Here is a 17,784-nt window from a genome sequence, read left to right on the forward strand (position 1 = left end):
CCGTCACAGCTCAGACACGAAAGGCGTTTGCCTTTTGAAGGACAGAGCAGGCACTTTCCCCCAGTGCCACCCCCGTTCTGAAGCACAGGAGCGGCGTGGGGGCTCCTGACTGCCAGGGACCCACCCGCCGTCAGCAGATGAACACATAAACATGCAACACACAAAACAAATCTGGGCAGGTCAAAGCACGGCCACATGGCCCTTCCATAGCAATAGGGGTTAGACTCTTTATGTCCTCTATTTCATTATTTACATTACTCCATAAAGGAGGTCTTAATCCACAACTGGAACTCAGTACGGCAGTTTGGCTTGGAAATAAGCCTGAAAAAATTGATCTCCTAAAAACAAGTGGAGAGACAACAGCTTGGCTGTTACAACACAACAGCTGTATACAATGAAAGTGGACAGCCCAAAAGCTGCTCCCATACAATATTTTTTTAATTTATATAATAAAATTTTTAATAGTTCTTGGTTGATTGCAGGCAGAAAACTCCAATTTCAGGATGACTAACTGGTATCAAAATTCCTCCCATATTAAATGATTTTGCATTAGATTTCAAGAACTGTTCAGATTTAAGTTTCAGATACAGTTATATGAGCAACAGTTGTTTCACTGAAATATTTTATTTTATATACACAGCTGCAGTTCATTTAGGCAATAGAAAGGTCACAAATACTCTTACTGACACTTGATTTGACACATTTACTTTGACAGAAACCAAACACTACAAAAAGGAAGAATAATAATCATTAAGAACACAATTAAAGTAAAATTATTATTACAACTAAATTACAAATGATATAAATATTTGATTCTTTATAATCCCAATGCATTCAACATTTCTAATCTTAGGAGTACCATTATGGAAGAAGAGGATGGCTTTTAAATTTAGTTTGTTCTTATTAGGATGGAAAGTATCATTCAAAACTACCTAAATTTAGACACTATAAAGTAAATTCTGAGTCTGATTATGAATTAACTAGAGTAGAACTGCATCATGCTATCACTGCTGTGGTGCAGCTCTGGCACTTGTGTTTGCAGAGATGGTGCACTTCTGAATTCTTTAGCCACAGGGCTGGTTATCAACAAATGCTGTGTCCAGCTCAAGGGGCAGGCTGTGAGAGCTGACTGCAGTTCTGTGCTGCAAGGACAGAGCCTTCCCCCACTGAAACTGGCATCTCTCTGAGTTACACACTCAGAATAGATTTTTTAGAAAAAGATTGAAAAAGACTCAGAGGAGATCAAAAGCCTTCCCACCTGTACCTGGACATTTCCCTGTTTCTCTATTGCCTTCCTTTTTGGTTTCTTTGCCGTTTCTCAATCAAATGTTTGTTGGTGGCATCTTACAACAACCAAATCCTGTATTTCTTATTTTGTATGGGAAATTCATTGGTTCAATTTCTACTCCAACTCTGTGGACTTTTGAGCTCTGTGAGTGCACAGAAGTGCTCCTGTTTGAAAGGGACACAAATGCTGAAATCAGATATTATGAAATTCTCCCCATTTTCTAAATAGTTGGGTGTTTGATTAGACCTTTCTTATTCTTCTGTTTAAAACAATCCTTTTGTTTTTGACATAAGACCAAGTTTCCAGGTTTAATTTTTTTCCAAGTGTCTGGAAATATTTATAATCTCATCTGCAACTCCATTTCTTCAAGAGCTTTTTGTAAATAATACGAAAATCTCAATATACCTCTAATTCCATAAAGAAGTGCATTTCTGTTTCTTTGTGATACATTTTAAGGTATAGTTTTCTTCATACAAATTAATTAGACCAGACAAATCACAGCAGACACTTTGCTCTGTTACCTACAGGTCATACATTTGCTGTAGAATATGCAGAACACTTACTCTGTTCCTTCTATTTCCAGCTATTCCTATCAATTTCTGAATCCAACAAGACACCCTTATTGTTAAATATAATTTCTTTCATAACTTGCAAAAAGCTGCCAAAATGCACATAGCTTAAACATATTTATCTTCTCAAAACTTAAGTGAGGTGGGTGAAAAAAACTTCACATGCCTCTATTGAAGACACATTGATGAGAAAAAAAAAAATACAGCAAGGAGGATGGTGCCAAGCTCAGCAAGTTAAACAGTGGAAATAGGCCAAGAATAGCATTTGGAATTTCTGGTTTATTACATATAGAGTATACTCTTTTTTGTTAAATAAACTATAATCATTTGGCATTTCACACAAGTAATATGACACATTTTCATCGCTTTTTGTATTTATCAAGTGAGTACAACAAAGGAGCAAAATGCTGGCTCCAGTGAAATCTGTGAATTACACAGGCCCTCATTTTGAATAGCATCCTTTTGGGTTGTGTTTGACATGAAATTCGAAATGTTTCTAGTCAAAGTTTGTTTTGATATCCTAGATTTTAACAACATGCTTCTCAAGTATCTGAGTATTTGGAATTACTCTGTATTTCTTGACATGGGATAGATTCTTGTGGGCTGGCTTTGTGTAGCAAAGGCATGGAAGAGCAGTTTTAGAGCCTAAACTAACTGTGAAGCATTGCTTCAGTTGACAGAAATTCAAAGATCATCATAATTAATCACCTCTGGAACAGGAAAAGCCATTGCTGCAAGGTGCCTCATACCTCCTGAAGGTGCTGTGCTCCTGTCTGAAGTTCAGGGTTCCATGGCCTGAGCCACAGTTTTACACTGCACAGAGATGGCCACAATTGCACAAATCTCCTCTTAAACAGACACCTGACTTCCCACAAAGAAGGGAGGAAGACACAAATTATTAAATTATAAAACACTGCCTTCAATTCTGTTTCATTATTAATAAATCTTATAATACATACTTATTAAAAATATATTTTGAAATGCTACATATGAACTGAGATTAACATTGGTTCATTTACCACCATATTGAGTAGTAATGGTTTTAGAACAACAAAGTTTTAAATTAATTGGTGAAGCTAGCTTTTCAAATATAAAGAAGTATTTTAAAACACCTTAGTGATGTTTAGATATTTTAAATAAAAATAAAGTAAAAATTGCATACTGGCAGTCATTCCTGCCCAAATGGTGCTTGCATTTCCTGCACTGCTCCATCACACTGTAGTACAAAATGGCTGCTGACACCCACACAAATGGAATTCTGGGGCAGGGGCAACATGTTCAGTTCTGTGCGTGTGATTACTTTATTGCACGTGTCACATGAATCAGAGACTGCAGACACCCCAGTCAAAACACCTTCTAGATCTAGACACCTAATGCTGTGGAGACTGCAATGAACATTTTGTACTATAAGCTTTTAAAGGAAACAACTCCATCAGCTTCACTTACGAATTATTTGTGCAAAAGTACAGTATTTCATAAATAAACTTTACCCGAATATTACAGAAAAAAGCTTTGGGATACATGAAATATAAATACAGCGACAGCTGAGCTGCAAAATTAATTTAGGTATATACAGTAGTACACTCCCCAGCTCTTTTCACAGATGTACATTTAACCTCCCTGAGTCCTTTTCCATACTTAGCAACACGATGCATTCCCAGATGTTTGCTCAGTAACAGCCACAGTAGAAAAGGGTGGAAAAGAGCACATCTGTGTGCACTCCCTGCCGTGTGCCAGGGATTGAAGCTTACTGTACTTTTGCTTCCAGGAGCCCCGTGGTCAGGACAGGCCTGTGGCCACTGACACAGGCCCCAACGTGCCTCAGGGAGTCTGCCCCCAGGTAGGCCAGCAGCAGCTCCGTGTGCCGCATCAGCAGCTGCGTCAGGTCCTCGGCCAGGCTCTCCATGGTTGAGTACCTCACCTTCTCAAAATCAAAAATGTCTTTGAGGAAGAAAAGCACTTGATCCTAGCGGGGGGGAAAAAAAAGGAAGAACTTGTTTTCAGTTACAAAAAGGAAAAAAAAAGTATGCAATGCTAACAGCTCTTTCTTTAACATGTTTCCAAAAAGCATCCAATTATGTATTATTTTGGTGCTGAGAGAGAAGTGTGCTAAAACAGCCTTTGCAAAACAGTTCCAGGCTTAAAATGTTCATATGAAAGTACTTACTTGCTTCTTATGGTTTCTTACTGTTAGCCTTAATCTTAGGAAAATGCAAATGTATACTAATAAATAAAATCTCAATTTATTTTAATCTGAAAGATTAAAAAAAAAATAAATAAAAGTGGTAATCAAAAAAAGTTTCAAACCTTGAAGAAGCAGCATAGATCATACAGCGAATTTCTAGGGCCCAAAAAGCCCCAAGCCAAAACAGGGCTGATATGTTCACATATAGCATAGAAATGTGCAAAAAATCCATCAGGCACCTAGTGATGTAAAAATTGTAGACAAAAGTTACACAGTAAATTTAGTATACAGCTCTATTGTTCAGCATTAAGTCTTCATAAAAGCCCAACACTTCCCGCCTTGGTCTAATAAAATCCCCCAAATGTGTGGAGCTGTGGCACAGAGTTCTACTGCGCAGAGAGGTCAGGATGCAGAAGGGGCTGAGGGGAGGCTGCAGCAGAATTCCTGGTGCTGGTGAGGAACCTGGTGCTTCAAGCAGGGAACAGGGCAGGACTGGATGGGATTTGGCTGCGGGATCGTGGGGGGAGCTGGGGCTGACAATCCCAGCACAAGCAGGTGAGATACAAGAATCACAACCTGGGTGTGCAGAACTCTGATATCTGCATGAGGGGCAGGAAGTCAGAGAGGTGACTGACACCACCACCAAGAGAACCTAAACTAGGTTTGGGAAAACCTTTCAGTTAAGGCTTTTTGCTAAAAATAGGTTTTAGGGCCCCAGGAGCTAAACTTCTGCAACTGGCAAACCTCTTGTCTAAATTAACAAGTCTACAGGACTAAAGGTTGATCACTCATTTATTTTGCCAAAGCTACAAAAAGAACTTCAAATTTTTAGGAGATGATCAATACCTTTGTTCCATATAATTTGAGAGGCAGCTTACCTTCATTTGCTGTCTTTTTTGCTTCAGTACTGACCAACAACTTGAAGCCACAGCCTAATTGTAAAAATAAAAAAAATAAAGCAAGCCTCAAATAATTTTCCATGTCAAAAGAACTCATCTGCAGAATACTGTATTTCTATATTCTACATTTCAGGGACATGTATATTCTTCAGTTTCAATCTTGTGACAACACAAAGTTTCAAACCATAAAACAGCAGGTGATATAAATAACAAGTTTATATGTACTTCATACTTGCTATTCCAGATCCATCTTTGCAACATTTTTCTTAGTTCAATTCAAATGTAATTTGGCATCCTTGACTGATTTTACAGCTACCACAGTTAGCAACACTCACTGGGTTTAAGTGAGGACCAGTCTTGTATATTAAAATGTGTGCTCAGACATCAGTAACTATTTTAGATATTAAGTGGCATGTGAACACATTGAAATGTACTTTTTCACTTTAGCAAAAACATTCTTGCAATAGCTTCAGATTCAGCTATGGAGCTTTGTCCAAATATGGACTGTGAAATACAATATACCAACATCAATACTGGACTTTTTCCCCTCCCAGCCTCTGACTATCCTCATCCGACTCCCCTCAGTACTGCAAAGAGAGTTTAATACACACAAAGCACACTGTATCCATGAAACTACAAAAATATATACATGTTATCTTTATTCTTTTCCTCTACAGGGAATATTTCAATTGTAAAAGAAAACTAAAAGGAAAACTTGCAGTGTACAGATGAAAATGGATGAAATGACAGTAGTCTCTGTACCAGCTGACCATGGCACTAGCCTGTGTCTCTAACAGAGGGATGAGATCTATCTGGCAAATAAACAGCCACACATGAAAAAACATTAATTGCAATCAACAGCTGAATACCTGGATTGTATTAATTTACTTTTGTTTCCTTGTCCCTTATTGCTAAATCTCTGTCTATGAACCAAAACCTGGACCTGATGTCTAAGATGTGGCTAACAGAAACTTCCCTTCTAAAATTCAGGAAGGACAAGGTTAAGTATTTTCTCCAACACATTCAATCATTCTCTGTTTTGGGCCAACCTGTAACTTTTAAATTCCTATTATGAAAAACCTGATAATACAATCTTTTAAATTCTTTTGAGGAAGATCTCAGGTACATACTCAGTACACTGCAATGTACTACAGATCAATTAAGATAATTACACATGAATACTTACAGTTTCTTTAAAAGAGGAATTTAACCAGCGGTTATTTACTACATTCTGTATAGATATTGGTGGATTTTCTAAATCTTCAAATGAATCCATTAATATGAAGTCCAGGACAACATCATAAAAATTCAGATTTTTCACCTATATTAAATGAGAACATGATCTAAGTAACCTAGTTTCTCTTTCAGCAGTGGAATTCAGCATGCACCATATTGTAATTTGCAGATTTGCAATTGTTTTTAATGAATATTAAAAATACTTTGTCAGTAAAGGAGAAGTTTAAAAAAAGGTAGTTTCTGGTACTAAACTGGTGAATGCCATTTCTCTAAATCAGCAATATAAACAATAAAGAGTTGCCTTTCCCACAATTCTGAACTGTAAAAAATTATTTTTAGATCCTATGGCATTAGTAAGGGTAAAAACACTTTTCAGAAATGCAACTCACTCCTCTAGCAGCAAGTTCCATTTCAGTATTATCCCAGTGATCTGTTTGCTCCAAAAAATATATCATTTCATCAAAGACATCTTCAAATTTCTTTGGATTCTGTAAAGTAAAAGCAATGAGTATCAAGCAAATGTAAAAAGAGATATGGTTGATTTCCCCTGGACAGTGAATTCAGGTAGAAGTTACATAAACAACAAAACATTGGTAAAAAAGGGATTTTACCTTTCGTGCTTTCACAATTAAAGCAGACAAAATTTTTCTTCCACTTTCAGCAAGAAATATTCTGTTTGATGTTTCTGAAAGAATGATCTAGAAAAAGGTTCAGAAAATATAGACAGGTTCATTCACAGGTTATACCAAATGACCTTAAACATTTCAATCAATTTTAATTATCACCTTTAGTATAGTTAACAAGTTCCTAATAAGCCTTGGGTGCAAAGGTTACAAAGCTAATCATAAAATCTGGACTCCTCTGCAAATACATCTCATTTTAGAATGATAAAAACGTAAAAGCAACAAGAAAATATTTAAATACAGATTACATTATAAAAATGCTTGTACAAAGACTAACAGTCAGTTTCAATGCCATGCACAAGACAGACAAATCACTCCTTCCAGTTTACCTGAAAAGCTTGTCGAATACAATGAAGCTTAGCAAGGAAGTCACTGTCTCCTAGACATTCAAACATTTCAGTCCTGTGCAAATAGAAAAGTTTTCAGAGACTATTAAAAAAAAGCAGCACAAGAATATCTATCTAAATCTAATTGCTAGAAAAAATACCTAGTACAAGTAACTTCTAAAAAGTGATTTCTAGACAGAATATTAAACTTTAATTCTTGCTTTTCCTGGAAATACTTAAATAGACAAAAATCAATACCTTAACACCCGTGAATAAATTTTGCCTTCTTCTGCTAAGTGCATGGCTTCTTCATACAGGGGGCAGTGGCAAAGGGAATCCAGACCATACGTGCTACGAATCTCTCTGTGCTCTGAAAGCTGAAACAACATGTTTTGGAAGTTCACTAAAGAGCTTGCTGATATAATTTTTGTGAAGATAAAACAAATTAAAGAAGTTTTCCTAATGTTCTAATGAAAGATGCATCCTTTACTGCATCTGCTTAAAATACAGGGGTAACAATTAACAAGTGAACAGAACATATACACCAGGTCATAAGACTTAACTTAGTAACTCCTAAAATCTGAAAGCTACAGTTTCAAGTTTCAAAACCTTTAATTAATGAAATAAAAGCATCTTACTTTTGTATTTCATTTGTATAGTTAAGTTTTTGAATTGTCTAGTTAAAATAAATGATACCATAATGGGTCTCAAAGCTGTTAAAAGAAAATAATTGCCAGGACATGAAGTACAGAATGCTTGCACCATACAATTCCTTAGGAAGCTGGAAATAGTAACATCCTTCCACCTCTGTTTTAGTCTCACTGGTAAATAAGACTCCCAGTTACCAAACATACTGTATGAAACACGAATATTCAGTGCTTTATACTACAGGCTCCCTAAATGGTTTTCATTATTGACAGTGTTAATTCTATGGTTAACATAGAAATAAACATGAACTTGTAGACATTTTTAGAGAAAGAAAAAAAGCAGATCCATAAATCAAAGCACAAAAATAATACAGAAAACTCCTGTTTACAGGGTATCATGTTCAACCCACAAAACAATGTCTAGCTACAATTTCACTATAAAGATTACATTATATTATTAATAATAAAACCAAAATCTGATGTTTACACATAATTCAGTTTACTTAATGACCAGAAAACTAATTCTACCTTTTTTTTTTTTCAATATCCTGCATGAGGCAAACAAACCTGTGTTTCTAGGTTTCTGTGTTTCTGGCCTTCGAGGTCACAGATTAGCACAGGAACTGATACATGGGAATTGGGTGAGGCCCTTGATTATATTTAGCTTTTTTTTAAAAGAAAACAACAATTCCTCTCAGGCTACCAGATGAAATAAAATATCATGAGAGAAAGGTCTACTGTTCCTCCCCAGAGAAGATGATTTTAATTACAGATTAATTCCAACAAATAATATTTTGAAAGGGGGAGCAAATTCCTCTACCACTGACTTCTCTTGGCACATAAAAAGTGAAGGGGAGAAAAAACAAACAGTAAACCAGAAATTAAATGTTTAACTAGAAAAGGTGATCTAGACAGGCTCTGAAGTTGCACCATTAATGCTCATGGAGACATTATAAATTTTCTTTTGATGCTTTCTAGTATTTAGAAATATATTGCTATATCACTATTTTATATGTAAACATATAAAGTATATAGATGTAACAATATAGAGATGTAACACAGATTATTATGCTTAAAATGATCTTGCAACCAGTAGGGGACATTCTTTGAGATTAAATAAGGTGAATGCTTGCCTATATAAACATCCTGCTTAAAGTAAAACTCATTAGAGATGATTTGTAAAGATACATCCACATTTCTATTGTAGAAGAGTTCAGCTACTAGGAAAATTCACAAATTATATTCAATATTTAACAGGATTCAGAGCACACAACATTTTCTAGACAAGCACCTCCCAAGATGGCATCAAAAGGAAAATGAACTCTTCATTGCAGAAGTCTCTGAGGACTTGCTGCCTTTGAGGATAAGGTGGGCAGAGGGGCTGGTTTTCAGTTAGATGGCTCACTGTAAGTGCCTTGTATCAACTGGCATGTGCTCATGATATTTATTGAGGTACCTGATTTTACCTCACTGTGTACCCCTAAGCACCACATAACTCTCCTCACCAGGGCTTTGGTACTAACCACAAGTTCCCAGAAAGCTCCAGCATCCAACATCTTGGCATCACAAGCAAGCTGGACACTTGAAAGCTCCCAGAGTCCCTTCCTGCCATTCTGTAGTGGCCACCTCTGTGCACACACAGCCACTGCCACTCTGAGGCTCCTTACACCCCTCCAGGGATGACAAGGAGCTGTGTCACAGCTACCCCCAGTGCTGGCAGCAGCCAGGAACACAGAGGCTTGTGATGGTGCACTGGATGTGCCAGCCCCAAGTGTCTGCTTCTTCCTCAGTGTCAGGAGGTACATGGAGAAGAAAATGAAAATGCAGACATAGAAGAGATAGAAGATGACTGACACTAGAGCAGCAATCTCATCTTGTAAGGCTTTGCTTGTATCCATTCAAGGCTTCAGAAAGAGAGACCTGTTGGTGACCACCAAAAGGACATTTCTGATGGCCTGCCCTAAGATCATTACATCAAAATAACACATCCTTCAAAACTCCAAAGCTTGTAGTTCTAACTTGTGTCTAACCAGCTCTGCTGTGCTGCAGAGCAGCCTCTGAGGATTCCAACATGGACACGGTTCAGATGCCCATCAGTTTTCTCTGGAACTTCAGCTTTAGGGCTGTATCTGCAGTAAGGAGATGCTGAAATCATTGCTCTAAAGCATCCAACCTTTGCCACTTGCAATCATTTTTAGGTCTGGGATGCTCTGACTGCTTTGGTTTAAGGAACAGGCTCAGTACTCTCATTTGCCCCTCACAAGTTGTTTCTTAATAAATAGAAAAAATTCTCAGCTGTGCATCAAGACCTTGTTGACTACTAAAATAACCACCTACATGAATGTAACAAAAATAAACAATGCTAGACCTTTCAGGAATTCTTGCTTGCTTCCCCTAATAGAGAGGTCACTTTACTGGCACATTCAGCATTCCTTACATTCTGAGAAATTATGTTTGCCATATATTAAAAAAGCTGATGATAATCTCTTTAAAATATAAAGACATTCAGAGAAAAGATTTCCTCAAAAAATGTAAGTAGCTGCAGAATGAAAGTGAAACATATCTGGGGAGTTGGAAGATGTGATGGTGATTAGTAACAAAAACCTTTGAGATGGCATTTTAATAAATTGAAATGATGAAGTGATGTGTTCCACCTAAGGTCTGGAAGAAAACAGGAAGGCTGTTACTGATAAAAAGCAGCAAAGGCTTTATTCACAAGTCTAAAAAATCTCCCAAGCTTTGGACTAAGGAAAGCAAAGTTTATTTGATAATAGACCTACAGATTCAGTACTAGTCAAAACACAAAAATTAGACATGATAAATGCATGTGCACTGACAATGAAGAAGCAGCAACAAAGCTCACTGTCAGGGAGAGCAGGAGAGAGGTTCTGTTAGGAAGATGGAAAAGAAGCCAGGAAAGAGAGGGCAGAGGCCTTTATCTGGCACACTCACTGCTGCATTGTTGCCAAAGGTGGCAGCTATTTTGGTCACAGTAGATGGGAAAGCAAGACTATGAAAAGCATACTAACCCTCATCAACACAAGCTGAAGGCAGCCAGGCTCAAATGGGGAAGAAAATACCACTATTTATCACACAAGTGTTATTAATAACTTAATTAGGGCAATAGTTGTGCTTACCACCCATTCTGCAATGCTTCTAGAGCCTAAGTGTGTTTAAGACTAGAAGCCTGTCTGGTCATGGGGAGGGCAACTGTGTCTAAATTGTCTCTACAAAGATTCAGGCACCTGTGTATATTGTAGCTGCCAGACAGGCACAACTCTGTATGACAAATCACCAAATAAGTGACCCTCAGCACCCTCTTGATCACCAGCCACAGCCAGATGAAGTTTTGGCTCACCCTCCTGCTATCTGTAGAGCTCATCAAAAGGGCACGTGACGCAAGCCCTGCCAAACTGTCCCAGTTTTGTACAGCTCTTTCCTATATTTTGTTCTAATATAACAGCACGACATTCCTGTTGCCTCCTGAGCAGTATCCCTATCAATTTCCATTCAAGCATCTATCTGTGTCTTGTTTCATTTATGTTCTCTCTCCTGCAGGGCAGGGAGCTAAATCTGACTGACTGTGTCAGTGCTGAAACATGAACACAGTTTCCAGTCTCCAAAATCAGAGTCACACAAAATACTTAGTCCTGCTCCTTGGGACAGGATACAGTGTAGAAGGAAGCCAAGGAACTGTCAACAGAGCTTGCAGCATGATGAGGCCACAAAAAATGGTGCCACGTTCTAATTTCCTGGAAGGTGAAATTATTAATTCCAGTAGGGCATAATCACACCTATGAAAGATTTAAAAATGTTGCTAAACACTTCAATCAAGACATGGAGTTTAGGACAGTTACTGCTATTGTAACTGCAATCAGGGAGCTTATGATGAAGGAACTGCCTTATTTGGCCCTTAGGTGAGACAAATCTGAAGATGGAAAAGCCCCAGACCACTTAGCCTAAATTAAAACATTCCACTGTTTCCCTAGTGCAAGAAAAAAAATTAAGAAGTAGATAAGCAAGAGGAAGCTACTTGTCATCATGTCTAGAATAAAAGAATTTGGTATGTCAATTGTAATTCTGTTAAATCAAAGCAATTACTGCTCTCTGCTAACAGCTGAATACACTGGGAAGTTGCTGCTGCTCCTTCTCATTGCCATAATGTGAAGCATTTCTCCACCACACACCCTCCTGAGGATGGACAAAATAATAAATCAAGGTAGCAGAGGTTTTGTACCAGAACACCAATTCACAGCTCTTTTTTTGCACCACACAACGATGCCCTGTAGCTACAACTCCCGAGCTAGCTGACCCTCTAGTTTAGGCCCAGTGGCTCCCATTTAACCCAGAACACTGATGGTGCTCTGGCTCAAACACCAAACTGCAAGTTGCTCATGTTCTATTAATCTTCAGGACTTCTGTCACCTAAGAACTTCACTAGATTCTTCAATAAAATCTGAGAAAAGTGAATTTGTTCTATTGGCAAAGGTTAGAACAGCTGGAAAGGATGAGAGAATCTTCATAACTTTATCCTGGAAGAACAAGTTGACAGAAGTGGCTTTGATGTATCAAAATGTGGAGAATATTTTCAGGATACTTGAAGACAATTACATGTCCAATTTTGGTTCCAATGGTTTTTTTTGCAGACACTGGGACAATATAGCTTTAGGAGAGGATGATGATTCCACTGATACATCCTGGGGTTTCTGTTTGCTTGGTTTTCCCTTTCTTTAAAGCCAAGCAGCACAAATAAGCATAAGGGGTTGTTCCCATCCTCACATACTTGCAAAAGCATTATGAAAGTTCATGTGAAAAAATCCCCCAAAAACAAACCAGATACAAAATGTACAAACTACAATGGTTTACAGCTCCTCTCATGAGCTGGTAGAGCTGAAGCAAGCTTGAATTGTGGTGGTGTCCAAATTACAGCAAAGAGAAACCAGTGTCTATGGATACAGTCCTTGTTAGGAATGTTGGGCACCACAACTCAATGTGAGTTACTAAATCAAGGAAATCACTATTTAATGTGAATTACTAAATCAAGGTAACTGTGTTATGGAAAAACAAGCCCCATAAGAGACAGTCAAAACAACTGCAAAGAATGTGTGTGCAATTCTTTCTTTTTGCAACTGACTTCAGTAGCTTAGTTGTGGTGTGTATAGGAGAGCAATATCTATCACAAAATGATCTTCTGAGGCCAGCTGCCTCTCCTGGTTTTTGGAGAACAGTGCTATTCAATATCACTGCAGCTCCTCAGATACTACAGAAGGAGATATTCCTCATTCAACTAAGTGTGTCACTGCTCATGAGTCTCTTTCAAACACCTCAAGGGAGCTGTGGCAGACTCCAGCTAACAGGCTGTTACCCAGAGATTACCACGTGTCCTTTGTGCTCTTGTCCCACAGGATTACAGTGAGTTAGATCAGGTACTTTACGTTGCCAAGGAAGCCTCCCAGTGTGGCCAGTCCCTGCAGCCCCACTGCACCTCCAGGGACTGTCACTGCCAGCCCAAGGTCCCTTCCCGTGGTGGCTGCAGGGAGCTGGGGGGTCCCTGCACACCCACAGGGCCACACAAGCTCCCCCAGCTCGGCCCAGGGCCCCAGAGCAGCCTCAGACCTCTGGTTCCTGCTAAGTCATTTCATCACATGCAACAACAGAGCAACAGCTCAACCTGCTGCCCTCATATTGTGCATGGAGTGTGCTAACACAGGTAGCTGTCAACTTCTTACAATTTTCTCCCAAAAAAAACTCCTCCAGGTCTAAACAACACAAAGCCTTCTTCATACATCTTTATAGTATGGTAAAGCAATAGGAAAAAAGAACAGAAAAATATAAATCATGGTGAAAGGAACTACTATAGCCTCAACTGACTGCTTCTTCACTCATGAAAATGTGATCTGTTTTTCAAAAGCAACTTCTGTTTAGGAGTTGGGGATGCATTATGTCAGTACACAAAAATAAACCCAAAACAACTGGGTCCAATGAAGCCTGGAAAAGCTCTATTTTCCCCACAAGAGAAATATATTTTTGCTTACAATGATTAGCAAAAAATAAGGATTCTTCTGTTCACTGTTGAAATAGATCAATAAATCTTTAAAAAAGCAATCTTTAAGAGTCTTACCTCAGCTGTGGAAACAAAGGAATCCGTGGATGCAATGCTTAATGTATCTCGAAGGCAGAAATCATCCCCATTATCCTTTACAGTAATGTCTGTATTTTTATCTTTAAAATTAAAAAAAAAAGTTTATTAGACAATCAGAAAATTCCATTTACATCTTGAAAACGTGTTTCATCTGTACTTTAACACAGTATTTCTTTTGGAAGGCACAACATTATACTACTGTAAGGGTAAATTCTTTTATGACCCACTAACATATATAAATGTGACTCTCTCTTTTCTGCCTTTAAAGTGGATTTTCAAATATCATCCACAATGAACTGGAAGAAGACAAAAAGACTTGGCCAAGGTTTTGGCCTTTCTTTTATAGACTACTGATGATCTCTTTATATTATGATATTACTTTGCTACATTGAGCTAGATCCTCAGTCAAGTTTTTGACTTGGCTGTGTTATGTAACTGCACCATGTCCTAGCCACCACTTTTACTTTTCTAAATAAAAGTTTATTAATAAAAAAAACACCACCACATTTTAGTTTTACTTGAATTTGCTTAACTTTCTAATTTTCATGCCTTTTTTCACTTGCTGGTTCTTCTGGAGAGCAAGTGAAGCTTTTAATCTTCACTGTATCCTCTTTCCTCAAAAAGCTTCATCACTGAAATAACACATCCAGAAGTATTTCCTACAGTACAAGAAGTCTTAAAGCCTTTAAAATAACTGTTATTTTTTCTTCGAATCTTCTGCAATACAGTTTCTCTCAGTTCTGCTTTACTTCATTCTCAGATTTCAACTCTTGCACTTCTGGGATGGTTTCATTTTAACCATACAGAAACACTTTCACAGAAGGATTAAATTTGTAAGTCGGTAAGTCAGGCTTTGGCTTGATGTGACCCATCCTACATTCCCAGTAGAGTAGATACATTTATTTCGGGTTACTTTACCTTCAGACATTACACATGTGTTCCTAAAAGCCTGTTTTATCTCCAAGAGTCAGCAGCAACCAGCTACCCAATGTCATCCAGGCTTGTTGCTAAGGCAATACTTCACTAAAAACTCCATTACACAGCGGAGTGGCCAAATGCCAATTTACTGGGACGGTTTACTCATCACTTGAAATGCTACAAAGCCACATTACTTAACTATTACTTTGGTGGTTGTTATGGTTTTATTAGTTATGGACTTGGAATGACAGCTCAAAACCTGCACAGAACAAATATCTGTCCTTGGGAGTATTCACTGAGGGAAAAAATGATTCAGAGTTTGGACAAGGATTTTACTAGAGCGAGTTAGGCAAATTGCAATCACGACTTCACCACTATTCATATGCAGTCTGATTTTTTTTAGCTCATTCTTACTATTTCTTTCTTCTGACCTCTTAAAACCAAGAGGAAAAGTACTGGAGCTTAAAAGTTGGTCGAGAAACAATCACATTCTGAAATGTGAAGTGCTGGAACAGAAAAGCAAACTGTGGTTTGTAAAGCACTAGCTTGAGGTCTGCTTAGAGTGGATGGGTAACATGACGTTTCTTTCTTATTTCTAACTCACTATTTGCATTAATTCTCTTCTAATATTACATTAGATGATTTTCTAATATCCCTTTTTCACAAAAGAGTTTGCTGCACTTGCAATAATACTGTTAAACCCAGGAGAGTACAAGCATTATAGACTGACTGCAGATTTTTTGGCTCTCCTTTTTTCAACCTCTCCTTTTGCCTAAGCTGCTTTTACTGTTATATGTGAGTTTATAGCTCAATAATAAGAACATATCCCCACACTGATTCTAAATAGTTTAACTCTGGGTTATGTGGTTGATTACATATAAATGGGAATAATGCTGTTTAACTAAAATGTATTCCACATATGTTAAAAAAGTAATTGGTGCAAATGAAGGAATCACAGCCCAGAACAACACAGAATCAGGGGTTCTTCCATAGATCTTGTACTCAGCCTGTTAAAGACTAAATGAAGCTCTAGAGTTAACAAATTTTTTATTTAATCTATCTTTGTTGAAAAAGTCATACTTCCAAGTTTTCTAATATGGCCTAAAACTATCATCAAGCCAGTATGCTTTTAACATGTTAATTAGTTGAATATGGAGTATCTGTGTTTTCACTCAAAATAAAAAATCTCACTGCTACAGAAACAGACACAAAATTCGCATTTTATGAGGAAGAAAAAGATTAAAAATAAGGTTGGAAATGCTGAGTGAAATAATACCTTTGACAAGTGATATGTGCACACAAAGCACAGCCTCCCTAAAGAAAACCAAACAGCCTTGTCAGCTATTTCTGGCTTTCAGGCCAGCACCACCCTAATACCCTGAAACATCCTTAGCCAAGCAGGTGCTTATCAATACCCAGGCTGTGAAGGGAGCACGCTCTTATGAAAATTCACCATGGAATTTCACTGGGGTGAAAATTAACTTACAGCTGGAGTACATACCAAGCAAGTACCAGCAGAACATTCTTAGACACAAGAACATGAAAAAAAAAGAGACAGTGGCACAAAGACTCCTGGAATGAACAGCTGCAAGAGGAACCCACCCACCAGCGCCTGCAACTGCTCACACACTCATCGGTGCTTCTTATGGACTCTAATAACTTCAGGAGGGGAGTACTAGCAAGTATGTGAGCTTCAAATATACTTCACCTATTTGAGGAGCCAAGGAGTTATTTTGGGTTCACTTCTATTTGTAAAGGGGATGAAGTAGAGTGTCAGATGTTACAATCATGGCTCTTGATTGTAGCACCTTAAAATGTATCTATGGTCCCTAAATTATATTACAGTGTTAAAAACATGGAAAAGTATGGGGGACTGCTAAAGCTTGTGAAATTACTCCTAGCTTTATTATGTTTTGCAAACAACTATCTATTTAAAACTAAACAAGATTTAAAAAAGAGACCAGAACCAAGCTATTTTCACATCTATTTACAAATACTAATCCAGAATAATTATTTGTCTTTGTGCTGGTACATTTTCACGGTAATACAGAGCACAGAGCCAACCCCTTAAACTCTCAGAGCAAAATCTGACCTTCATAACTGCACAGAAATCAGCTTTTTAGTATTTAACTGGGAAGCATTCACCTTCACATAACGTTTTAAAACTCTGAAAACCGTTTCCATGTTATCTTCCTGCCAACCCTGAATGAAACATGGCAGGAAGTTCACAAGTGAGTTTGGCACTTAGCTGACACATTTAAAAAAGGAAAGCACTTACCCACTAGTAAAGAACTCACTGGGAGTTACAGATTTTAGTTCCAAGTACCACCATTAAAGTCATGGTTCCCCATTCTGCCCAGCCCTCCCACTTCAGTGGAAAATCAGTGCAGTTAAAACATCACAAGCAGAAAAGCAAGATGAGAAAGTAGAAACTTTATAGAGTCTGAAGAGGAAAAAACCTTGCAAAGGAACCACTTATGAAAAGTCATGGCACCCTCAGAGCAGCAGGGGCCCAGTGTTCTGCCAGCCCACGTTGTGTGCTCAGAGCCCTTCTGTATGTGCCTTCCTGTCCAGTGAAAGGAATTACAATAATCCAGTTCAGACAGCAGCATGAATCAGTTCAGTTCCATGAGAGTGTGCCACAGTCTTCTAGCTAATCACAAGTGGCACAGTGGTTTGTCACCCCTTGCTGAAACATCCAAAAGCAGCTTTATTTACCTTTATAAATAGTTCATAACTCTGAGAGTGCTGATTATCACTTCTACCAAGTAGCTGCTAAAGCATTACATGAAGTCTTAGAGGATGCACCCAGAAAACAGCGAATTTTACATCATGTCATATTTATAAAAAGAAAACAATCCCAGCCTTCAGGTGCCCCCTTCTGATGACTG

General features: G+C 38.0%; 1 protein-coding gene across 1 annotated transcript in view; it reads right to left on the reverse strand.

Moving 5' to 3' along the window:
* Positions 1 to 625: 625 nt before the first annotated feature.
* MIGA1 (mitoguardin 1) overlaps positions 626 to 17,784 on the reverse strand; it is a 35,521-nt gene continuing 18,362 nt past the window's right edge. Inside the window, exons 8-16 of the mRNA XM_058808226.1 lie at positions 13,955 to 14,055; positions 7,445 to 7,563; positions 7,190 to 7,262; positions 6,789 to 6,875; positions 6,567 to 6,665; positions 6,128 to 6,262; positions 4,921 to 4,974; positions 4,165 to 4,281; positions 626 to 3,823 (exon numbers count right to left, since the gene is read on the reverse strand). Coding sequence (XP_058664209.1) covers positions 3,605 to 3,823; positions 4,165 to 4,281; positions 4,921 to 4,974; positions 6,128 to 6,262; positions 6,567 to 6,665; positions 6,789 to 6,875; positions 7,190 to 7,262; positions 7,445 to 7,563; positions 13,955 to 14,055 — 1,004 coding nt within the window. The 3' untranslated portion in view covers positions 626 to 3,604. The remainder of the gene's footprint in view (positions 3,824 to 4,164; positions 4,282 to 4,920; positions 4,975 to 6,127; positions 6,263 to 6,566; positions 6,666 to 6,788; positions 6,876 to 7,189; positions 7,263 to 7,444; positions 7,564 to 13,954; positions 14,056 to 17,784) is intronic.

The sequence above is a fragment of the Ammospiza caudacuta genome, chromosome 7 (genome assembly GCF_027887145.1).
Source record: "Ammospiza caudacuta isolate bAmmCau1 chromosome 7, bAmmCau1.pri, whole genome shotgun sequence".
NCBI classification, from domain to species: domain Eukaryota; kingdom Metazoa; phylum Chordata; class Aves; order Passeriformes; family Passerellidae; genus Ammospiza; species Ammospiza caudacuta.